Source organism: Balaenoptera ricei, chromosome 20 (assembly GCF_028023285.1).
Source record: "Balaenoptera ricei isolate mBalRic1 chromosome 20, mBalRic1.hap2, whole genome shotgun sequence".
Classification (NCBI taxonomy): Eukaryota; Metazoa; Chordata; class Mammalia; order Artiodactyla; family Balaenopteridae; genus Balaenoptera; species Balaenoptera ricei.
Window position 1 is genome coordinate 48,935,290 of NC_082658.1, and position 25,798 is coordinate 48,961,087.

Consider the following 25,798-nt stretch of genomic DNA (forward strand, 5'->3'; position numbering starts at 1 on the left):
GCTGATAGGAAACTGGAATTCATTAAGAGGAAATGTAACAATGTCTTTCAAAGTACTGAAGTGGATTAAGTCTAATTCTACAGCTTCCTGAAGAAGAAGAAGAAGAAAGAAGAAGAAGAAGAAAGCCCATGTTTATATATGGGTTACTACCACCCTCCAAACTTAAACTCACATCAGTAAATGTTAGATTTGATTAAGAGTAATTTTCACAAAAACTTAAATATCATGATTCAAGTGAATTTTTAAAAGAGGTTTCAACCTTCATCAGAAGGCCTCTTTGTTTTCTCTTTAGAAAATTGCTTCTGTTATAAAAATGTGTTGTTCACTGTGAAAGAAAAACATTAAAAATATAAAAGCATATAGAATACATCAAGTATTAAAAACTACCCATGATTCTACCATCCAGAGAGGTTCAATGTTTTTATGTACTACCTTCTAGTTACACACATATAAAAGTATTTTATTGGGGACTTCCCTGGTGGTCCAGTGGTTAAGAATCCGACTTCCAGTGCAGGGGACGCGGGTTCGATCCCTGGTCAGGGAACTAAGATCCCACATGCCTCTGGGCAACTAAGTCCGCGTGCTGCAACTACTGAGCCTGCACGACGCGCCTTAACTAGAGAGAAGCCCACGGGCCACAAGTAGAGAGAAGCCCAGGCGCCACAGCGAAAAGCCCACACGCCGCAATGAAAAGATCTCTCGTGCCACAACTAAGACCTGACGCGGCCAAAAATAAGTTAATTTTTAAAAAGTGTTTTATTAAGTAAAAATGATTCCACACTGTAGAAGTGTTTTCAAATATGCTTTTTTAAATCAAAATTTCCTATCACCATAATTTTTTAAATTAAGTTTATTTTAAATTAAACAAATGAGACAAGAATACACTGTTTAGGGACTTGCCTGATGGTCCAGTGGTTAAGAATTCGCCTTCCAGTGCGGGGGACACGGGTTCGATCCCTGGTCGGGGAACTAAGATCCCATATGCCGCGGGGCAACTAGGCCTGAGCGCTGCAACTACTGAGCCCACGTGCTCTAGATCCCGTGTGCCACAACTAAGACCTGAAGCAGCCACAAATAAATAATTAAAAAAAAAAAAAAAAAAAAAAAAAAAGAATACACTGTTTAAAAAATTCCAACTACACTTTAGAAAAATTCCAACTTTCCCTTTAGAAAAAGCCCAGGCTCAGTCTCCTCCCAAGGTAAGTGCACCTATGAGCCAGATTTTTTTTTATTATTTTAAAAATATTTATTTATTTATTTATTTAGGCTGCCTGGGTCTTAGTTGCGGCACGCAGGATCTTTGTTGCGGCATACAAACTCTTAGTTGCAGCATGCAAACTCTTAGTTGTGGCATGCATGCGGGATCTAGTTCCCCACGACAAGGGATGGAACCCGGGCCCCCTACATTGGGATCATGGAGTCTTACCCACTGGACCACGAGGGAAGTCCCTAGCCAGATTTTTAGATATGTGTACGTGTGTATGTTTATACAACAGAAATGTTTTATTTTACATAAGTAGTATTATATTGTATTTACTGTTCTGCAACTTGCTTTCTTTATTCAATGTTATTTGGAAGATCTTTCCCTGTTAGTACACATAGGTTTATCACATTCTTCTTAAGCACTACATAGTGTTCCTGAGTTTAAGCATTCCCCTATGAATGAATATTTAGGTTCTTTGGTTTTATCTTGTCTTGTTTTGCTATTACAGACAATGCTACAACAATCATTCTTGCAGCTCATGCTTGTGTTACATGTAAGAATGTTTTTCCTAGGGTAGATAACAAGAAAGGGAACTGCTGAGTCATAAGGTACAGGTATTTTAAATTTTAACAGATACTACATATAATTGCCCGCCAAAGTGGCTGTACCAAATTGTATGTCCACAAATAGTTTATGACAATACTTCTTTCCCTATCCCCTCATCATAGCAGATATTATCACATTAAATAATTTTGCTAACGCAATGGGTGAAAATTTTTATCTTATTTTTAAATTTCTCTAATTACTAATGAACATATTTTCTTATGAGTCATTTTTATTCCCTCTTCTATGAATTTGTTTTTTACTATTAGGTATATTTTGTATTATTTTTAGGAGTTCTTTATGTATCAGGAGTACAAAGCATTTGCTATGTATATTATGAATACTTCTCAATTATTGCTTGTTTTCTAATGTAATTATGTGTCTTATTTTATTAAAATTTATATTTTGATATAGTCAAATTTATTAATCTTTTTTATAGGGTTTTGTGTTTTGTCACCTACTTATGATTTTTTTCTTTCTCAAGGAAACATAAACATACTTTCCTATATTTTTCCTCTAATAACTTTATATATTTAAAAAAGGTTTAGGCCTGTAATCCATCTAGGATTTATTTTTGAGTTTGATCTAATGTGGAGCTCTAATTTTACTTTTTTCCATTTGGAAAGCTAATTACCAACTCCAGTTGTCATTCTTCCTATCACCACTGATTTGAAACATTATTTCTATCATGTAGTAAGTCCCTATATATACACATAGATCTGTATCTGTTCCATTAATTTATACTGCTTTAGTAATGGTTTATAATATATTTTGCTATCTGCTATGGCACATCTCTCACTCTCTTACTTAAAAGTATCTTGCTATTCTTGAGCATGTCTCTTCCACATGATTTTTAGAATCAAGTTCTAAGAGAAAGCCTGTTGGGATTCTGACTGGGATTGCACTGAAGCTGTAAATTAATCGGGGTAGAAATGGCATCTCTGCAATATTAAGTCTTCTCTTCAAGGAACATGCATAGATCTTTACTTACTCAGGTTTTCTTTTATATCCTTCAGTAGGGCTCATACAGGTCTTCCAGATTTCTTGTCAAAATGCTGCCATGCACAGTGGGCACTCTATAAGTGGTAGCTACTATTATTACTAAGAGTTTATTGGTTACAGTATACTAAAAATAACCAAGGAAGCATATTCTAGAAACCACTGTCAGTTTCCCAGGACAAAACTAAATCTGGATCCTAAATTATCCTTCAACCCCCATCTCCCTTCCTATTCTTACCTCTATTCATACCAAAAGGTCCATTTTTAAGAATTATTTTAAAAACAAGTTTTTAAAAATCTAATTTTAGTCAGTAATATATTAACTCATTAGATAATATATTTAAGCCTTGAACAGTCTCTGGGCAGATCCTTAATAGAACACTAAGACCAACTAAAAATACATATCCAAAACATAGCATGTAAATCACATTTCCTGTGCAGGAACAGAGGTTTCTACTCCAAGGATCCACAGGTCAGTTAACAGAATTATCTCTCAGCCTGTTCTGCACGCCTGCCAATAATTACCATAAAACGCAAGGAACAAAACCCAATTAAAGTACTCGTTCAAATTATATTTCATGGTTCCAAAGACACTTTACCAAGAGTATATAGTATCTTTGAATGCTAAAACTGAACAGGACCTTAGAACTTCAACTCTTATTTCTTACATGAGAAAACTAGGGTCAGACAGATGAAGAGACTGGCTAGGGTCGCAGAGTTAGATGGTAGCAAAGTCAGATGAATGGCTCTCCTACCATGGCAATGTTACTTCTTCCAGGTCATGCAGCTTGTGTTACTTTGGGGCCACCTGTTTTATTTATTTTATTTAATAAAGTTATTTATTTATTTTTGGCTGTGTTGGGTCTTCATTGCTGCACGCAGGCTTTTTCTAGTTGTGGCGAGCGGGGGCTACTCTTCGTTGTGGTGCAGTGGCTTCTCTTGTTGCAGAGCACGAGCTCTAGGTGCATGGTCTTCAGTAGTTGTGGCTGGCGGGCTCTAGAGCGCAGGCTCAGTAGTAGTTGTGGTGCACGGTCTTAGCTGCTCCGCGGCATGTAGGATCTTCCCGGACCAGGGCTCGAACCCCTGTCCCCTGCATTGGCAGGCAGATTCTTAACCACTATGCCACCATGGAAGTCCCAGGGACACCTGTTTTATTTGATAACATTCCTATGGACGATATTTTGGTAACAATATAATACCCAGGATTAGTAATTAATTAATGTTATAAAAGCAAACTGTTACCATAGAATACATTTAATAGCATAAAAAAATGTCTTGGAGCACATGTGGGGATCTTTTACATTTAGGATATTATCATTATGGAACTGTTTAATGAGGATTAATGGAGGATAAGATTGAGTTTTAGGAGGAAAAAAAACCCAATAAACCCCAGGGCACTTCAGGTGTATTTCCTAGATCCTCTTTCCTAGACCCACCAAAAATGACATATGGAATTCAAGATTAGAGTTTAAGACAGGAAGGATAAAGCAGGCCAATCTTCGGCAGGAGCTGTTAAGACAGTGGGATCTGAAGTCAGACTACCTGGATTCTAATCCTGTTCTACCCCTTATCTGTTCCTCAATTTTCTCATCTGTTAAATGGAGATGATAAGAGCACCTATCCTCAGAAGGTTGCTGGGATCATACCTACAAAGAGCTCAGAACAGTGCCTGGCAGAGAGTAAATGCTCAGGAAATGTTGGTTATTCTTATTTCTGTCTCTTTGGAGAGAAGAAACTTTCTGGACATCACAGAACAGGGAATAGACCTATTTTTAAATGGTCTTCTGCACTGGAAGTTAGGGGATGCTATTGCTAGATATTAATTTTAGGAAAGAAAGAAAGAATTTTCAGCTTTGTAATTTTTTAAAAATTTATTTATTTATTTATTTATTGGCTGTGCTGGGTCTTCGTTGCTGTGCGTGGGCTTTCTCTAGTTGTGGTGAGCGGGGGCTACCCTTCGTTGCGGTGCGCAGGCTTCTCATTGCAGTGGCTTCTCTTGTTGCGTAGCACCGGCTCTAGGCGTGCAGGCTTCAGTAGTTGTGGCACGTAGGCTCAGTAGTTGTGGCACACGGGCTTAGTTGCTCCACGGCATGTGGGATCTTCCCAGGCAGGGGGCTTGAACCCGTGTCCCCTGCGTTGGCAGGTGGATTCTTAACCACTGCGCCACCAGGGAAGTCCAATATAGTGAAATATTATCCTGCTCTAAAAAAGAGTGAAATACTGATACAGGCCACAATATGGATGAAGCTTGAAAATATTATGGTAAGTGAAAGAAGCCAGTCACAAAAGACAACATATTGTATGATTCCATACATATTAAAGTCCAGAATAGGGAAATCTATAGACAGAAAGTTGATTACTGATTGCTTAGGGTCCAGGGGAAATAGGATGGTGATAACCAAAGGGTAAGAGGTTTCTTTCTGAGGTGATAAAAATGTTTAAAAAATTGACTGTGGTGATAGGTACACAAATCAGGGACTATACCAAAAACCAATGAACACTTTAAATATGTTAACTGAAGAGTATGAATTCTATGTCAATAAAGCTGTTAAAAAATAATAAGTCTGAAAAACATTTTAAAAGATCATCCCGGGAATTCCCTGGTGGTCCAGTGGTTAGGACTTCGCACTTTCACTGCCGAGGGCCTGTGTTTGATCCCTGTTCGGGGAACTAAGATCCCACAAGCTGTGTGGCCAAAACAATAAAATAAAGAATAATAATAATAATAAAATGGATACCTTAAAAAAATATATATATCATCCCATGAAAAGCACCTGGACGCATACTCATCTGATTTAGGTTCTAACCATGGATACTTTTGCCAACACTCAGTGGAAGAACCAGGATAGGTCAGACTTAATCACAGGCTGGATCCCCTGCACCAGTAGTGTTCATATGTTTAGTGCCTCGCAGGATCACCCAAGAGCCTGTTAACAATACACAGTTCTGAACTCCATCAAGAGAGATTTGGTAGGACAGAGATGAGGCCCATGAATCTGCTTTGCTATGTACCCACATGTGTCTAGTGCAGATGGATAGCAAACACATTTAATACAAACACTTCCCTGTACTATGCTATCTGGATGAAACCCATCAGATTTAATCTACATTTCTAAATAAATTCTAAAATGCTGAACATATACCCTACTTAACAGAAAAAGGGGAAAAAATAGCCTCCAAACTTTTGAAAAGCAGTCCAGAGGTAACTGCATAATTTCCAGATTTCTCATTTGAACAAAAGGGCTAGCTAGCTCTAGAGAAAGAATCATAAATAGCCATAAAAGCACAGAGCAGGACTACATCCTTATATAATGACCCACTTAAATCAAAAGGCCTCAGTATAGACCACACCACAAATACCTGGTACTACTAACTGGAGAATATTTACTCTTGCACATTTTAATGGTTATAATTCAGAACCTTATGTCCTGTCATCCCATTACTTTACTACACTCTAGTTAAAAACCATCTTTAAACTGAAGAGATTTTGTATGAGCAATATATAGTTTTTTAAAATGAAGGAATGGCTTTTGGAATTTAAAAAAGTAGAGAAATGAAGTACTAGTAGACATTTTCAATAGAAAATATATATAAATTAAAAACTTCTAGAAGTTCCTTACTTGGCATTTCATCTGGAAAATGTAGAAATTCCAAAGCAACTCCCTTCCACCACCTCACCTAAAATAAGGGGGATTCTAAGTACAGAAGAGACGCGTCCCAAAGCTTATGAACTCCATCCCTTGGGGGTGGGGCGCAACATGCTTTCTAGACCTTCAGTTTATTTATTCTTGCTTCCTATTCAAACCTGAACAGCTTATTTCCTGGTTTTCTAGTTGGAAGCAGATATGAAGCAGCAAATTAGAAGTAAAGAACTACTAGAAGACACTATGACAGTAGAAAGTGACAGCCAACTCTGTGACAATAAGAAGACTCAGCAAGACAATAAAAAGTAGACATTGAAATACAACCTTACTTGGAAAAGAAGCTGCTAAGGACATTACTGTATTAGAGCTCAGTGTAAAACTTCCCATTCCTCCAAAGCTAATCTCTCCATCTTCTGGAAACTTCTCTTCCCATGTCCTCCAGAATCTTGCTCCATGAATCATCCTCTCTTCCTTACCATATATTGACCCTCTTCTTGCCAAAGGACTCCTTCCCTTCATAAGAAAAATATTCTCAAGTCTCTTCCAAATAACACAAAAGAGCCCTTCTTTCACCCACACTCTCTTCTAGTTACTTTCTTCTTTCCTTCAGAGGCAAGGTTTTGGTAAGAACAGCCTCTACTTGCTACCTCCCCTTCCTCACCACTCATTTATCTTCTAGACAGCTGCAACACAACTGTCTTCTGACCACTTACTCCACGGTATCTGCTGCTCTCACATAGGTCACTGGTGCCCTCCTAATTGCCAAAGTCAACGGACTTTCTACTCTTGGCTCCGTTGAGTAATCTGAGACATCTGATCCAACAGTGACCAGTTCCTTCCTGAAACTCCCTCTTTGCTTAGAGTCTGTGATGCCACACTCAGTTGGATTCTTCAGTTCTGGGATGTCAATGGAATGTACACAAAAAAGCAGGAGAAGGGTTCATGATCAAATAGATTTGGGAAATATGGTATTAAGTTAAACAGGTTTCTCTACTACAGGATTTCTCATATTTCTCACATCAATACTGACGTGCATTGTGACTCTACAAGATGGGGTCAGCATTTGTAGAGTCAAACTTACATCCCAAACTTACTTGATTCAGGAACCCCCCTCCCTTTTAAAGAACTATCTCATATGACAAATGGAGGAACATGTTTTGGGTAACATTGCTCTTGATGTTCTTTTTCAGTCTTATCTGCAGGATCTTCTTCCTCCACTAGCCTCTCAAATGTCTAAGCTTCTCAAAAGTTCACTTTTAGTGCTTCACTCATCTCATGCCTTAGTCCTCCACTTATCTCACCTTATACATTCACCGTAAGTGACCTCATTTACCCTCATGGTTTCAACCCAACTCTAAAGTCAACAAGTGACTCTGACACTTACTAACTTGTGCAACCATGGATCTTGGTTTCATAATCTATAAAATGGGAATAATGATAACTAATTCATAAGGACTAAATGCATGATGTATATAAAGTATTTACCACAGTGTATTCACACATTTACACCTTTAAGCAGAAGCTCAGTAAATGGTCACAATCATTTTCTCTGTCTCCAGCCTAGATCTTCTTGCTGAGCAGCAGATGGATTTATCCAACTTGGGACTTTCCCTTAGTTGTTTCATATATACCCTAAACTCAAGATACTCACCTCCCACCCTACCATCTAAACTGACCCCTGCACACCCTAGCTGGGTGAACAGCACTACCCAGCTGCCCAAACCTGAAACGCTGAAGCCATACTCTAGACTCTTCCTTTTCAATTACCATCCTTCCCTCTGCCTACCAATTTAGTAACTAAGTAGACTTGGCTTCCCTCCAATACATTTTCTGATGGCTAACTTTCAAAAGCACGAAATCTGATCACATCACTCCTCCTCTTAAAATTCTTCAATATTTCCTCATGGTTTTCAGGATAAAATTCAACCTGCTAATGTATTACAGAAGCCTCTTCATAATATGTCCTCTTTAGTTTCATCTCTCTCCATGCCCCATCCTGACATACACTCCCCACTCCAAACAAATCATATCATGTGTATTTCTACAAATGATCATACTGTCATGTCTTTGCACATTCTATCTTGTCCATAAAGTCAATTCAACCCTACTCCTACCCACTTTATTGATGGTTAATTCCAAATGGTCTTTTTCATGAGTTCGTTATCTCATTCTTATCCTTTAAATTTTCTCTGTAACAAATGTAAAACACAGCCTATAAATTTAAATATTCATCCTCAACCTATTTAATGTTATGAAATACAAGCAATCCATCCAATATGCTTAGGTAAAATTATCAGCCCCAGAATTGTCTTATTTTAGTAATGAGGAAATCTGTAGTTAAATGAGATCAACATTCCTTCACTGACATATATTTATTACATTCCGACACTAAGAGGGTTACAAAAAAGAGCAAGAAAAGTGCCTGACCTCAGTCTAATGAGAGGCTGACCCTTAAACAAATAACCCCAATATAATGCTATAAATATATGTAGATGTATAAAATTTCTAAAAGAAAACAAAGGAAGAAATGACTAACTTATGTGAGGTGATTTCAAAAGAATATTAATGGGAACAAATTCCAAATAAAATATTTTCCCCCTCAGTAAACACTAACCCAATAAATATCAAGATAAATTCCAGTTCTATCATAGAGTGGCCATATGTCCCAGTTCGCACTTCCTAGTTAACATCTGCCACACAGTGAAATGACCACTAGCACCCCTTTCATTCCCATTATCATCCTGGTTTGGAATAAATTATAAGGTCACTTTATCTATCATTCATTTCCTGTTCCCCTAAAACCAATCTCAATAATTTGGGTTTTTTGCTCTGAAGTTTATTTCTGTCATTTAACATCTTTAACATTTTGAGGGGGGGGGAAAGTATCTAATTTTAACTACTCTGTCTCTGAGATGGATCAGCTCAAAATATTCTTCAGTTTTACTACCTCTTTCTCCCTCTCTCCCCCTCACATTTGCTGTGAAAGGAGACTGTCTTCTTTAGCCTTAGGTGGGGAGAGGCATCTAGGAGAGGTAGGAAACAATGGACAAACTCTATGTTAAATTTACATGTTGAATACTTTTTGAGAATATCTCTTAAGGTAAAAATAGAGAATTCAATTTAAGCCTCCAAAAAAATAAACTAATGAAAGTTTATTTTTTAACCAACACAATGAGTGTTCTTTTTAAATGGTCATCTTAAGAGGTTCTATGATATCCCACTATTGGAAATATTTTTGGAATATCTGCTTGGAAACTGTGTTTAAGCCAGTTCATGACTCACAAAAATTTATCTCACTTACTTATAGACAGGCCTATCTTCATTTCCTTTCTTTTACTAAAATTATTAATTTTGTAAGTAGGGCTTTAGAGTCCACTTCTCTGCTATGCATCTCCCTGCCAAATCCCTTAAACAGTCTTTGGATGTGCCATCTGCCCCAGGGTTATGTACCAACTCTTGCCCCACAACTCTGAAGGCAGGGACTGATTATTTTAAACATTCTTACACCCTTAGGGCCTGAAATATGAAAGACACTCAACTAAGCTGTTTTAGATTGGTTAATTAATATTCATCAGATAGGGATACAAGTTATTTTTGGCTATTTCCAAGAATCAAATTCACCTTCAAAGGAAGATTTGCTACCTTTGGAGATACTTAAAAGAACTGAAGGCAATGCCAAAAAAGGAGCTCCAAAGATACTAAGCAAAGTTGCATCATTTGCACAAGTACATTGTCCATTTCCCTTGGGGACTAGACAACAGTCTTTTGAATGTATAAGCTCTTTCATATTTTTTAAAAGAATTAATCTTATTACTCAAATCCTGGAACTCCTTAACTGAAATCTTCCAAATAAATAAAGAAAAAACTTAAAGTCCAGAGCCAAATTGGCTACTCTTCATCAACATCTGCCTTAAACATTTTCTTGCTTTTAAAAACTCTCTAATTCTCTCCAAGATAAGACTAGCAATCAGAGTCAAAGTGCATCAACCCTGCCAAAATCTTAATTACGTTTCAATCCATTCCCTAAGTTTTTCATCAAGAGTTTCTCCAAACCTCTCTTAGCTTTAGAAGATTTATTATTAAAAACTATACTCTTCCTTATTGTAAAAATAACTTACGTTTCAATACAACTTCTCTTATAGGAAATTTAAAACATCTCCAAATCTCTGTATGTAGGAAAAGAAATGTCTAAGTATCTTTCCAGTTATCCATACTTCTCCCCCTTTTACTAGCAAACAGTATTTCCCGGTATCATGGCAATACCTGCACAGCTATAAAGATACAAAAATCAAGTCTCCATTAGACCTAGTTCCATAACTACAGTAAGATTAAAAAAGAAAAGAAAAGAAAAGAAACACCATAAAATAAGACTCAGTAGCTGAATTTAATTAACTCTAAATGGATAAATCATCCGATCGAAAATGAATGGGTCTCAAAGGACATAAGGAGAAAAATAATCACGGATAAGAGACTGTTATATATTTGAAGTCTTAAAAGTATAAGCTAATTATAACTCATATATTGTAAATGCCACACAAATTCCCATGGTCATATAGCAGTGATATTTAATGATTCTTACTATTAAACTTCTGGAACCAGGTACCTACCTGTACAGATTCCTGAGAATTCCCCATATGAGTTAAATTCTATGGGAAAATTGTCAGTATCTGTTATTACTAGTTCTCATATTGAGTAAAGAAACACCCACCCCATTACTAACATACTACATCACTACATGAGTCACTTTAAAACAAGATTTTCCTCCTTCGTTTAAAAACAAGACAACTCTATACCATGCAACGAGTGATAAGGTACAAATTTAGACAACTTTACTTCCAGTAGAATATACCTGACAGCACTTGAACAAAAGCATTTTATTGATCTTAGAGTTTTACTTTCTATCACTGTTATTCTTACTTTTAAATTCTGGATCCTCAAGAAAAACATTCAGAGGTTGCATCCTTGCCCATAGTAACCTGCAAAATAAGTACTTCCTCTGAGAAAAGGGGGGGTCTATTTGTCTTCCTACATGGCAATTTCTTAAGCTATATTTATGCCTTACTCTTTATGTGATTAATTATATTTGAAGCACCACAATCTGACCCAAGCAACTGAAGTCCCAAAGTATTCTAAGCAACAACTGCATGTTATTCAGAAAGTAAGTGTACAAAGATTATGGTATCATTATATATACAATAAGCACTTTTTGTCAGTGGTATAAGATCTTGTCAGACATATGTGTCAATGCTGTAATACAGATCACCTGTAACTGTTTAGGGTTCAGTGTAGCTTTACTTGAATACGATTAACATCCTTGATGACTGACTTCCCAGATGAATTTTATCATTAGGGCTTCCTGACATCTTGCATTCCACTTAATATCACTTTGTCTTTTAAAAACCTTTACATCATAAATTTAAAAGCAAGCAAAAAATTTTTTGCATTAAAAAAAATCAAAATATTCTTCTGTGTAAATGACATACATCCAACTTGAACAACAAAAAAGAAAGAATTAGCATATTTTGGGGGATCATGTTAATTTTGGCTTATAAATTTGGAGGCAGTAATGTTAGAGTTTTCCCTTGAAATACAATTCATAACCCTCATCTTAACCCCGAAAATAGTGACATTATTCCCTTGGCTACACTCATCTGTCATAAATTTTGGCTGGTGTGGCAGGAAAAAAGAATCATCACTGGTCCATGTTGCACATAGGAGTCAAGCTAAGCCCTGGACAACTTCAATTTCTTCATCCTAAAACAGCACATGTTATACCTATGCTAACAGCAATAGCTACCATTTATTGAAGGCTTAAAAGGGCCAGGTTCTATGCTAAGCATCTCACAAATAATAACTCTCGAGTTGCATCAAATACACATTTAATTTATGCTAATTTGATTACATGTGCTCATAAGAGAATAAATATGAATGAAAATATAAGTTATGTTATAGCTCACATGACTTTACATGCCATTACATTCAACAAGTTCATGCAGGGGCTTCTCTGGTAGCCCAGTGGTTGAGAATCTGCCTGCCAATGCAGGGGACACGGGTTAGATCCCTTGTCCGGGAAGATCCCACATGCCGTGGAGCAACGAAGCCCGAGTGCCACGACTACTGAGCCTGCGCTCTAGAGCCCGAGAGCCACAACTACTGAGCCCACGTGTCACAACTACTGAAGCCCACGTGCCTAGAGCACGTGCACCGCAACAAGAGAAGCCACTGCAATGAGAAGCCCGTGCACCACAAAGAAGAGTAGATCCCGCTTGCCGCAACCAGAGAAAGCCCATGCGCTGCAACGAAGACCCAACGCAGCCTTAAATTAATTAATTAATTAATTTAAAAAAAAAAGTGCATGCAACAAAATGAGCATGAGATGGGAGAAACTGTGTCCCCTCAGACAGTCTCAGTTACAGAGTTGTATGCCCAAACCATGAATATTGTTCTTTATGTGTGATTTAAGAGATTTTTTTCAAGGGTAATTTTGACTATAATTTGATTTTTTCCTATATGTTAACTTTCAAACCCGGCTAAGGTGGGACTTCACTGTCTCTCATTTGGTCTTCATAAAGAATCTGTGAAATAAGTACAAATATTAACCTCATTTTACAGAAGAATTAACAAGCAGAGAGATTGTGCAACTTGCTTGGCAGAGATAGGATCCAACTTAGGTCTTTCTGATTCCACAGCCTCTGCACTTAACCACTATGCTATACTGCAATATTATATGCCCATTTTCCAGATGAAGAATGAGAGGCACAGAAAGTTTAAGCAAACTTGTCCAATATTACACTGTTAACAAGTCTTTATAACAGGACTTAAATGCAAGCTTTCTTTTTTTAAAAAATAAATTTATTTATTTATTTTTGGCTGCTTTGGGTCTCTGTTGCTGGGCGTGGGCTTTCTCTAGTTGCGGCAAGCGGGGTCTACTCTTGGTTGCGGTGCGCGGGCTTCTCATTGCGGTGGCTTCTCTTGTTGCAGAGCATGGGCTCTAGGCACACGGGCTTCAGTAGTTGTGGCATATGGGCTCAGTAGTTGTGGCTCTCGGGCTCTAGAGTGCAGGCTCAGTAGTTGTGGCACTCAGGCTTAGCTGCCCTGTGGCATGTGGGATCTTCCCGGACCAGGGCTCCAACCCATGTCCCCTGCATTGGCAGGCGGATTCTTAACCACTGCGCCACCAGGGAAGCCCCAAATGCAAGCTTTCTAATTTCAACATTCTTTCTGCATTATGAAAAGATATCTCTTTTCGACTAGGTTACCCTGGAAACCTAATAAAATAACTAACTGATAGAAGCCATAACAAGTAGTAGAGTACTAAACTAGGGCGGGGGGGGGGGGGGACTGTGATAATGTGTCCACAAACCAGTGGCCCACAAGACAAATCTGTGCCACGGATGTGTTCTGTTTAGCTCTCAAGATACATTCCTTTAAATTTCATTAGTTGTTATGATAGATAAAGTTTGACAACAGACATTCCAAACATATTTCTCCCTTGTTGCCACTCAATGATTAAGATGGAAAGTCATATAACTGCACTTCCCAGGCTCTCTTGCAGCTAGAGATAACCATGTAACCTAAATTCTGGCCAGAGACTTAAAGAGAAGTCGGCTAGAAATGGGGTTGGTTTCCAGGAAAACTTTTGCTTTCCTAATTAAAAGTAAAGCTAATTGCTGGCACTGTACCTTTCACCCCTTCTTGCATCAAACATGGATGTACTGCCTGGGGCTACAACAGACATCTTTTATGTGGAGACAAGTATAAAAATGGGAATCCAACATACTATCAATGGTAGAACATAAAGACATAAAGAGCTTGGATCCTTATGGTATTGTTAAGCTGCTGAATGAGTTAGTCCTGAACTATATGTCTTTGGATTTCCTGCTAGACAAGCCAAAAATATTCTTATGTTTTAAACGGTCTTTTGTTACTCGTAGCCAAAAAATCATTCCCAGACAATTCAGTTGCCAACATTTAAGAATCAAGAGATTTCACGTAACAGTCTGCATTACTAGTGTTTCTTGAAATAGAAGACTTTTCCCACAACACTGGGTCTGCACTCTCACTTGGTCACAACTGGCAGCCCCTGACAATACAGCTTAAAGTCTCCAACTTACCACAAGCCCCATTTGGCTAATTTCATTAATTTTGGTCACCTGCATAATCCCACCGCCACATTTAAATGTGTGACCTTCTGTATTATACCTCTCAGTAGGTCTAGCCTAGAACCCAGGTGCCTACTTGAATGCCTAGCATTGCAGAAAACCTCCAATCAATTCCTACTAAAGATGTAGTACAGAGCTTTTACTATAGCAAAAACTCTCCTGAAACTGCCCAAAAGATGAGTTATTCTGAACTTTATCACTAGAACCAAACTAGAAACTATTTAACAGGAGTTAGAATAGTCAATTTTCTAGTTCTGGAACTCTGTGAAACCCTAGGAAGCAATATTTATGAATAAACCCCAAGATTTCAACAGTCATCAAAGGTCCAAGAAACCTGCTGGATTTGTTTCATAGAAGTAGCAAGGAAATATAAAAATCACTGCATCCAAATTCCCCAAACAAGAGACTGGGTTGTGATTCAGTAATCTTAACAATAAGGGGAGCTTGCACCACCACTGTACATTACTGGTAAAAGGTTTAGGGTTCTGATGTCCAAAACTATTAAGTCAGAATTTTACAAAAACTCAAATGTCACAGGTGACGGATGATGTTGGGGGACATTTCAAAAAGGCTGTCATTTAGGATAGCTAAATAATGGAGACTTTCACTAGAAGCAGTTTTGAGAAATGACACACATCTCAACTGTCAGAAGACTATTCCTTGTCAATTCTTTGGACAAATAATATAAATGAATGGCTGAATTATTTTAAATATCACTCATGTGTGCTCACTGAGCATTAACTTTTGGACTCATATGCTTAGTGCAAAAGGTCACTGCATCTTTATCTAAAAAGAATTTTAATAGCTTTAAGGGTAGCTGTAGATAACCACAAACTACAGTTTTCACTATCTTCAAGTGCACTTCATTACATATCACTTCATTACCATTACAAGGATGGTTGTGCTAATTTCAATCCAGGGTGTACAGCTTCTCATGAAGTGACCCATGTGAAAGTAATACATATTTGACACAATTCAGTAAAGACCCAAATATATCACCTATAATAAATTCGCTTTGGAAGCCAAGCTTCCAAATCATATAATCATATTAATCTTTAAAAATTAAATACTATTATGTAATAATGTGCAAAAAGCAAAGAATTAAATCTACTTAACATTAGTAATCACTAGCAGCTACCGAACACTCACTATGCTATAGTCCTAGACATTGTGTTAAGCTTTCACTTAGTTATTTCATGAAAGCCAACAAAAATCCTATAATGTAAGGAAACTGAAGCTTAGAAAGGTTATTTTCCCAAGGTCTACACCTAGTAAGTGGGAGAGCTGGGATTTTACCTCCAGAATCTGGCTCTAGAACTTAAAGTCAATTTAACCACTATGCTACAATACAGCCTGCTTCCTTAAGAACAAGAATTTAAGACAGAAAATCATTATTAAGTTAGCCAGAGAGGGAAACTGTCCTTTGGGGTCTGGATTTGGCAGGGAAGAAAAGTATACTCAGGGTCAGTGTACAGAATACTTTTCTTCTGAGGGATATAATCAAGAAAGTTTTAGCAGGATTAAAAAAAAATTCATTATTTCAATATCACTGTCACATTGGCTACTGATCTTGAAGAATTCTGCTCTCAATTTCCAGAATGGTATTTTAGAAAGTCAATAATAAATCAAGTGAAGTAGGCAAAAAGGAAATGAGAAAAGAGAACTTCCTAATTTTAGGGAGGGGGTCAAGAGATAATTATCTTATAAGGCATTTTCTAAACTATTGACCCATACAGTTTCAAATAACACTTTTGTATATTCGAATATCTTCCAAAGGCAACTGTCCATTTCAATAAGTTCTTTCCTTGTCTTTGAATTAGGACCACATGTGATCCCATTCTACACTATAAGGTTTCACTTTGGAGTCCACACAACTATTGCAGAAAAGTTATTTCTAATTAGAGAATCACTATTACAGTTATTTCAGAAATGTGAGCCACAAATAGAATACAAAATTTAAAAGTACAAAATCAAATGGGAGATTTCAGCATATAAGAAGAAAGAATAAAACCCAGAACCTCAATCATCCAATTTTCTAGATCACACGTTCAAGATAAGGCGATTTGTTTTAAAAAGAGTACACTGTACTAGAAGCTTAAATGATATAAAGTCTTATGCACAGTAGGAACTTAATAAATGTTTGCAAGTGAATGCCATTCAATAAAGTGAAAAAAAAAAATCTATGGGAAAAAACAAAACAAAACAAAAACATGAGCCTGGGACCTGTTAAAACACTATCTTCCTCTAAGTGCCATGACTCACCTGAAAAGACAACTGGAAACAAACCAACCACTAATTTGGTGAGCAATACCTCTCTTTCTAACTTTCCATGTACTGGCACTCTAAACAAGCTCATGAAACAGAGAGGTTCAAATCAGCCTTGGGCCTTTAAACTTTTTCACTTTGCGCCACAACTAGTCTTCTATAAGACAATTTTAAGAACACAAGAAGACTTCTCATGGTTTTGTTTAATAAAATTTTCTTTTTTCTTTTTTTTAAACTTTGGGTTTATTCATTTTATTTATTTATTTATTTATGGCTGTGTTGGGTCTTCGTTTCTGCGCGAGGGCTTTCTCTAGTTGCGGCAAGTGGGGGCCACTCTTCATCGCGGTGCGCGGGCCTCTCACTACCGCGGCCTCTCTTGTTGCGGAGCACAGGCTCCAGACGCGCAGGCTCAGTAATTGTGGCTCACGAGCCTAGTTGCTCCGCGGCATGTGGGATCTTCCCAGACCAGGGCTCGAACCCGTGTCCCCTGCACTGGCAGGCAGATTCTCAACCACTGCGCCACCAGGGAAGCCCCAAATTTTCTTTTTTTAATCTTATAGATTAAAATCCTACAAAAAATGGTGCTTAAATGGAAATCGCCTAAGCATATTTTCTTTCTCCTAAGAGCCCTATATTTAATTTTCAAGATTCTATATCCCGCAAGAATGTTTTGTAGGCAAGTGGAGGAGTTCCTGGATTTTTCAGCCACACCTTGCCTAACCAGACTTCCTTTACAGCCAGCACAATTTCCTTTGAAGTTTAATTGGAAACCACAGAATCAGCATAAAAATGCTGAGTTGAGAAAGCTGAAGCTTGTATAGACAGATCAAAAAGGCAAATCAAAATATTGTGCTTATAGAAATCTTAATGCAATTTTTTTCAGTACTCTAAGAAGAAATAGGTTGTCTCTATTTTCTGACAGGTTCAATAATAAAAACTGTAATCAAAGTGCAACCAAAGTCTGAACCAAAGCTCTCTTGTTATATCATATGTGAGTTCATCCAGTTGCTTTAGAAATGCATCTTCAAAAAGCTGCATTCAATTTCTACTGTCAACTGCTTGGTATAGCTGGATTAGACAGATCATTCTTTTCACCTATTGTTTCCTTATACAAAGATATATTTAAACCCATAAATACATTCAATGTCCTCAGAGTTTCCATATTTAAAAAATATCTATTTACAATAGCCAGGACATGGAAGCAACCTAAGTGTCCATCAACAGATGAATGGATAAAGAAGACGTGGTACATATATACAATGGAATATTACTCAGCCATAAAAAGAAATGAAATTGAGTTATTTATAGTGAGGTGGATGGACCTAGAGTCTGTCATACAGAGTGAAGTAAGTCAGAAAGAGAAAAACAAATACCGTATGCTAACACATATATATGGAATTTAAAAAACAACAACAAAAAATGGTCATGAAGAACCTAGGGTCAAGACGGGAATAAAGACGCAGACCTACTAGAGAATGGACTTGAGGAAACGGGGAGGGGGAAGGGTAAGCTGTGACAAAGTGAGAGAGTGGCATGGACATATATACACTACCAAATGTAAAATAGATAGCTAGTGGGAAGCAGCCGCATAGCACAGGGAGATCAGCTCGGTGTTTTGTGACCGCCTAGAGGGGTGGGATAGGGAGGGTGGGAGAGAGGGAGACGCAAGAGGGAGGAGATATGGGGATATATGTATATGCATAACTGATTCACTTTGTTATAAAGCAGAAACTAACACACCATTGTAAAGCAATTATACTCCCATAAAGATGTTAAAAAAAAAATCTGTCAATTTCTGTTCTATTTTGCTACATGAGTCATAACCTCAATCATTAAAAACACCAACATATTCAGTCTATGATACAAACTAAGGTGACCACTTACAGTGGCTACCATATAGCCAAACATTCAACAGATTAATATGCTGCTGGACTTGCCTGGTAGCACAGTGGTTAAGAATCCGCCTGCCAATGCAGGGGACACGGGTTTGAGCCCTGGTCTGGGAAGATCCCACATGCCGCGGAGCAACTAAGCCCGTGCGCCACAACTACTAAGCCTGTGCTCTAGAGCCTGCGAGCCACAACTACTGATCCTGTGTGCCACAACTACTGAATCCCGCACACCTAGAGCCCGTGCTCCACAACGAGAAGCCACCGCAATGAGAAGCCCGCACACCACAACGAAGAGTAGCCCCGCTCACCGCTACTAGAGAAAGCCCGCGCGCAGCAACGTAGACCCAGTGCAGCCAAAAATAAAATAAATAAATTAAAAAAAAAAAATGCTGCTAAGCATGGCCTAGAAAACTGATAAGCTCTCAAGTGAAAAATTTTTTTAAAGATTACAGTTACATTATTATTCTGTATGGTGCTCCAGGGTCATTACAAAATCAAACACAACATACTTTGTCATGGAGATTGGCATCTAGAGCTGAGATTCCCCAATTTTTAAAATACAGCTATTATTGAGTTAAAAAAATACAAAAGAAAGAAAAAAGGTAAAGAGAAACTAACCCTTGAAATAGGCTATTCATTTGAATTATACCGCCATAAAACAAATATCCTCCCCACCAAATCTGTGTTATAACGAAAAATTGCTTAATAACCAAATAGCAACTCTAAATCACCATCATTATAAAAATGACTAATACTTCATGAGCGCATGCTTATTTGGTGCCAGGTATGATGCTAAGGCATTCTCTCATTTAATGCTTATTTCTGTGAAAGAAGTACTATTATTACCCCTATTTTACAGATGGGCAAACTGAAGCATAGAACAGTTAAGTGAGTTGTCTAAGTCTAGTAAGTTGTAAAGGCAGGGTTCAGATTCAGGCAGGCTGTTTCCAGACCTTACACTCTTTACCACTATGCTAGACTGCTTCATGTTGCTACAGGCATTTCTGAAGGCCTAAGAAGAGAAATGAAAATACTTTTAGGGATTCCCCACTCCCATGTGATTTATATTAGAATCACTGGCAAATACTATTTTTATTCTAAACCACAATCACTTTCTTAAACCCCAAAGAATCAATGAGCTTCCCTAATAGACTAAGATAATGTGTTATGAGTTGCTAACCTGTGGTTTACTTTAATTCCTCCCTGAGACGCGCTAAATATCATAAATGTGAAAAAAGGGCTCTCCCAAATTGTTGCTCTTTTTATAAAACTGTCTGAAGCAACAACTGGAAAATCATTGCTCTAATAATTAACTTGCACAGAAATGTCTTCCCTTAAAGTTCAATAAATATAATTTCATACATTCACCTATATGAAGCAGTAAAAAAGAGGTTGTCGTTGTTTTTCTTTAAGTGGGGGAAAGTATAGAGGTGGGAGAGGAAGAACAGGCAAGGGGCAAGGTAATATCTACAAACACACATTTTTCAAAGATAGAAGCTTCAGTATCTGGCTACCATGCCTTAGACAACAATATCTTACAATAATCACCCTGTAGAGAAAACTGGCTTCTAATTGTGAATGGAACTGGAAGAGATTAATATTTAGAAATAATAAACATATCTTTCATTTTCTTAGCTGCAAAAATCTTTTGCTCCTCCAACTTTTGCAATTGATCTGTTAAACATTTCCTGTCCAGCATGCCCTACAGAATTGGTATCTTCTTCCCATGTTCACACTTGGTTTGTGCCTCTCCTATTGCCCTCACCATACTAGGGTTTGTTTTGTTTTGTTTTAATTCATGCTTAGCTTATAGCTGCCTTCCCCTACTAGACTTTTAAATTCTAAGGCAAGGATAATGCCTTATATCATCCCATAGTGCTTGAGAAGGTTCTCAACAAACTTCTGCTGAACTGAGTTTATCAAGTACCAAGGCATAAGCAGCAAAATGACTCAAATTGCAGTGACTTAAACTAAAGGAGGACAAACAGGAAGCAAAATGGTCCAAAAAAGAAAAAAAGAAGAAGAAATCAAACAGCACCTAGACACTGAGACTAACTCTAACACCTAGAAGGTAATTTAGTCTAGTAGTTGGTCTCTGAGTGTGACAACCAAAGTTTAAGTCCCGGCTCTGCCACTCCTAGCTGGGGGAGTCTAGACACCTCTCCGAAAAATCAGTTTCTTCATCTGTAAAATGGGAACAATTATAGTACTTCTTCAAATCATTGTTGTGATGCCTGTTAATGCTGAATCCAGTGTCTACAGCACAGCAAACACTTGAAAAATGGTAGCTATGCAGTTATACTTTAAGGTTTCTTGCTCATATCACAAATTTCAACAAATTCACTTTAAAGGAAAGCCAAAGTAAGGGCACACGTGTTACAGTTCAAAAGAAGTTATCTTTGCTTCTCCAGCCCCATTTTCTGCACTTTAGACAGCATCAACACTGTACTGCTTGTGGTTTCCAGCACACACGTGCCATTTCTGGCCCTGTGCCTTAAGTTCATGCTTAGAAATGCCTGCCTCCCTCCTGCTACTCACCCTCTAATTGCTGGTCAACTCCACTCACTCGTTAAGGCTCAACTCAGAAGTCCTTGCTGGCCTTCTTTCTCTTCCTCAAGGCTTATACATCAATTGTAATTACTACACTGTAATATAATTACTTATTTAATACCAATCTTTCCACTATACTCTAAGCTTCCTGAGGTCAGGGACTAACTGGCTGCTGGGTCCCCAGTCCTGGCATGAATAAGTAAAGAAATAGATACCTTCAGAATCAAGTATAGCACAGGATACAAAAAAGGTACTAAATTACTTCAAAAAAAAAAAAAAAAAAAAAGAATCAAACAGCTCCAAAAAATCTAGGCTGCAACACAGTACATTACTTCTGCCCATTTCTTTCTAAGCATATCCTCTCCCACCAAGTAAGTGAAATTATTTCACTTTCAGAAAATCAAGGGAACCATGGGACTTTCATTACATTTTGGAGCCAAGATCACCTCACCTGACTTTCTCTTGACAAACAGGAAAATGAGGGGCACTGTTAACAGCAGCTATACTGCTCAGCTGCACAAGAAAATGCAGGGCAGTTTGTAAATGTATCTGAAAAAGACACAGTGCTGAGAACCAGAGTAAGAGAATGGATGGCATTACCTGCACAAAACAGCACTCAGTACCTATTTGCTGATTAACAAGATTCCTTAGGTCTCACCTCCCATGTACACCTGACCTCTGGCATATTTCAAATTGGGTAGAGTCGTATCAATAATCAAACTGCTTGGTTTTTTTTTTTTTTTTGAAATAGTTTCCCTACTACAGCTAGGTTTCTTGAATGAATGAACAAATAAATGAAACACATGGACATGAGAATGCCTACTATGGGCTAGGCACTGTGTAGCCAACACGACAGCAGGCATTTAATGGAAAAACTACAAAGCTCTAAGCTGCTGGAACCTGGAACGATATGCAACGGTGATACACAGGAAGGCAGTGTGGGCTCTGCATGGTGCCTTTTTCAGACAGGGCATAATCTAGAATCTGCTCCCACTCACTAAAGCCAGATAGAAAGGACAAGAGACTTGAAGACACATTTTAAGTACCAAAGAACTGCTCTTCCTCTGGACTTTCCAGACACCAGTCAAATTTTAAAATCTAAGCTAGTTTAAGTTTATTTTCTGTCCACACAACTTTTTTTTTTTATAAATTTATTTATTTTTGGCTGCGTTGGGTCTTCGTTGCTGTGCACGGGCTTTCTCTAGTTGCAGCGAGCGGGGCTTACTCTTCATTGCAGTACGTGGGCTTCTCACTGCGGTGGCTTCTCTTGTTGCAGAGCATGGGCTCTAGGTGCACGGGCTTCAGTAGTTGTGGCTCGCGGGCTTTAGAGCGCAGGCTCAGTAGTTACGGTGCATGGGCTTAGTTGCTCCACAGCATGCGGGATCTTCCCGGACCAGGGATCAAACCCGCGTCCCCTGTGCTGGCAGGTGTACTCCTAACCACTGCGCCACCAGGGAAGTCACTGTGCACACAATTTAATGAATACTAAATAATACGTGCTAAACTAACTAAAATCCTGTGGGAAGAGCAATGGAACTTCACTGGAACACACTCTAGCTTATACCCTAATGTAGTATTTCCCAGAGGTGGAATTAGAAAAAAGGAGTGATTGTTTCATAAAATGAACTGGGACAAGTTAACTATTTGGAACAAAATTAATTTAATATTTACCTCACACCATGCAGTAAAATTAAGTATAAAAATAATCTATAAAACAACTTAAGAAAATATCAGTGAATATTTCTCTACTCTATTGATGGAAAATTGAACTAAGTAGAAAAACAATGGAAACACACACACACACACACACACACACAGACTCTGAAATGACAGCGTTAAAATTTTTTAATGTCTGTACATCAAAATGAATAAAAAACAAATAAAACAGAATGGCAAATGAAAACCAAGGCAAAATGTGCAACATAACAGAAAAAGGTTAATATTATAAGTATATAAAGAATATTTACAAATCAATATGGCAAAAATAACTCCATGATGAAAGCTGGGCTCATCACATGAATGACTTAAAAAACAGGGACTATAAAATAAACAATGGTAAGTATTTGAAAAATGTTTAACCTCTGACTTAAAAAAAAAAAGGCGGGCTTCCCTGGTGGCGCAGTTGTTGAGAATCTGCCTGCGAATGCAGGGGACACGGGTTCGAGCCCTGGTCTGGGAAGATCCCACATGCCACGGAGCAACTAGGCCCGTGAGCCACAACTACTGAGCCTGCGTGTCTGGAGCCTGTGCGCTGCAACAAGAGAGGCCACGACAGTGAGAGGCCCGCGCACCGCGATGAAGAGTGGCCCCCGCTCGCCGCAACTAGAGAAAGCCCTAGCACAGAAACGAAGACCCAACATAGCAATCAATCAATCAATAAATCAATAAATAAATCTTGAAAAAAAAAAAAAAAAAGGCAACTCAAAACAATAATAAAATACTAGTGTTGAAGAGAGTTCTGGGGTCAGACACCAGACCTATAATCTTGGGCAATTCATTTTACTTCCTTGAGCCTCAATTTTCTTTGTAAATTGAGATAATAATAACTAAACCACAGGAGTGATGTAAAAATTAAACAGTATATGCACGTAAGGTACTTAGCACAGTGTTTGGCACACAGTAAATGTTCAGTAAACAAGAGCTCTTATCATGATAAAGAAAACAAATGATGACACTATTCAGGGCCGATGAGGGTACAATGAAGCAGACATTTTTATACACAGCTCGTCAACAAAATTTGATTCAACTTTTATGGAGGACAATTTAGCAATATTTATCAAAAGTCTTAAGGGTAGGGACTTCCCTGGTGGAGCAGGGGTTAAGAATCTGCCTGTCAATGCAGGGGACATGGGTTCGAGCCCTGGTCCGGGAAGAGCCCACATGCCGCGGAGCAACTAAGCCCATGCGCCACAACTACTGAGCCTGTGCTCTAAAGCCTGCAAGCCACAACTACTGAGCCTGTGCTCTAAAGCCTGCAAGCCACAACTACTGAGCCTGTGCGCCACAACTACTGAAGCCCAGGCGATCTAGGGCCCATGCTCCGCAACAGAGAAGCCACCGCAATGAGAAGCCCACAACAAAAAGTGGCCCCCACTCGCCCCAACTAGAGAAAGCCCACGCACAGCAACGAAGACCCAATGCAGCCAATAAATAGATAAATAAAAATTTTTAAAAAGTCTTAAGGGTGGTCATATTTTTTGGGCTTCTAGAAACAAATCAGTCTTTAAAAACAATGGAAGAACTCAAAATGGAAAAAATTGCTAAATACGACTATATCCATCGATCCATCCATTGATCCACAGTCCAATATTTTTGACCCTGGTGATACAAAAATATGTAAGTAGACCCAGTCCTTGGCTTAAAGGTTAGTTGGGGAGATAAGCAATCAAACAGTCAAGTACAATAAAGAGATAAGAGCCACGACGGATAAGTATAGGGTGCTATGTTGTGCACAGAAGGAGCACCTACCATAGTCTGGGAGTGGAGTCAGGGAAGCTTCCCAGAAGAAGTGACATTTAAGCTGAGACCTGAAGGATGAGCAGGAATTAGTCAGGTAAAGAGATGAAGGGAAGGTGTTCCAGGTAAAGGGAACAGCATGTGCAAAAGCCTAGAGATCAAAGGGAGCATGGCATGTCAGCGTGACTGAGCAGTGTGCAAGGCAGGGACTTGGGCAGAGACAAGGCTGAAGAGGTAAGCAAAGCTGCCTTAGTAAAAGTCTTGCTAGCAAAACTCTGGAGTGTGACTTTATTCTAACGGTAATACAAACAATTAAAAAGCAAACAGTTTTAATAAATAAAGGGGTAATATTCATAACGTATCAAGAGAATACACAGATTGAAAAGAATAAATAGCTCATAAAATAGAAATACAGGATTATAGTGAAGGTTGAACAACTCTGTAAGTTTATAAAAAAACACTGAATTGCACACTTATTAAAACAGGTTTATTTTAGGGCCTGTAGTCTATACTTCAATAAAATTATCTTTTTAAAAAGTTAACAAAAATGCCTAATAAACATCTAAAAAATATTCAACTTGTCTAATAATAAAATACATATCAAGCCAACTAGGTACTACTGTTTATCTTCAAAAATTACCAATGATTAACAATAAAATGAGAATAAGGCTAAGTGTTAATAAGGCTAAGAGAATTGAGCATTCTTACACTATGTTGGTTGGAATAAATGTTAACTGCGAACAACTGTCCTAGGAAGTATAACTATGTAACAGGAAACTTAAAATTGTATATACTCTATGATCCAGTAATTGTATTTCTTGAAATCTTAATAAATGTTCCAAAATGCAGTCAAATATTTATGCACAATGATGGTCACTGCAATGTAATTTATAATAGAAAAAAAGTTAGAAAAAACCCGAGATATTCACCAATAACGGAATGGTTAGAATGAGTTATAACTACTCAACGCAGCCATTTAAGTGATTTGGCAATACATCTATGATATATATAAAACTTTTTTAA

General features: G+C 38.0%; 1 protein-coding gene across 6 annotated transcripts in view; it reads right to left on the reverse strand.

The window, feature by feature from the left end:
- SSH2 (slingshot protein phosphatase 2) overlaps positions 1 to 25,798 on the reverse strand; it is a 246,683-nt gene that overhangs the window by 215,657 nt on the left and 5,228 nt on the right. Inside the window, exon 1 of one of the 6 annotated variants that reach the window (XM_059908625.1) lies at positions 24,788 to 24,805. The exons of the other annotated variants lie outside the window; for them this stretch is intronic. Within the exon in view, the coding sequence (XP_059764608.1) occupies positions 24,788 to 24,790 (3 nt within the window). The 5' untranslated portion in view covers positions 24,791 to 24,805. Of the gene's footprint in view, positions 1 to 24,787; positions 24,806 to 25,798 lie in introns of those variants that run through there. 6 annotated transcript variants of the gene reach the window in all.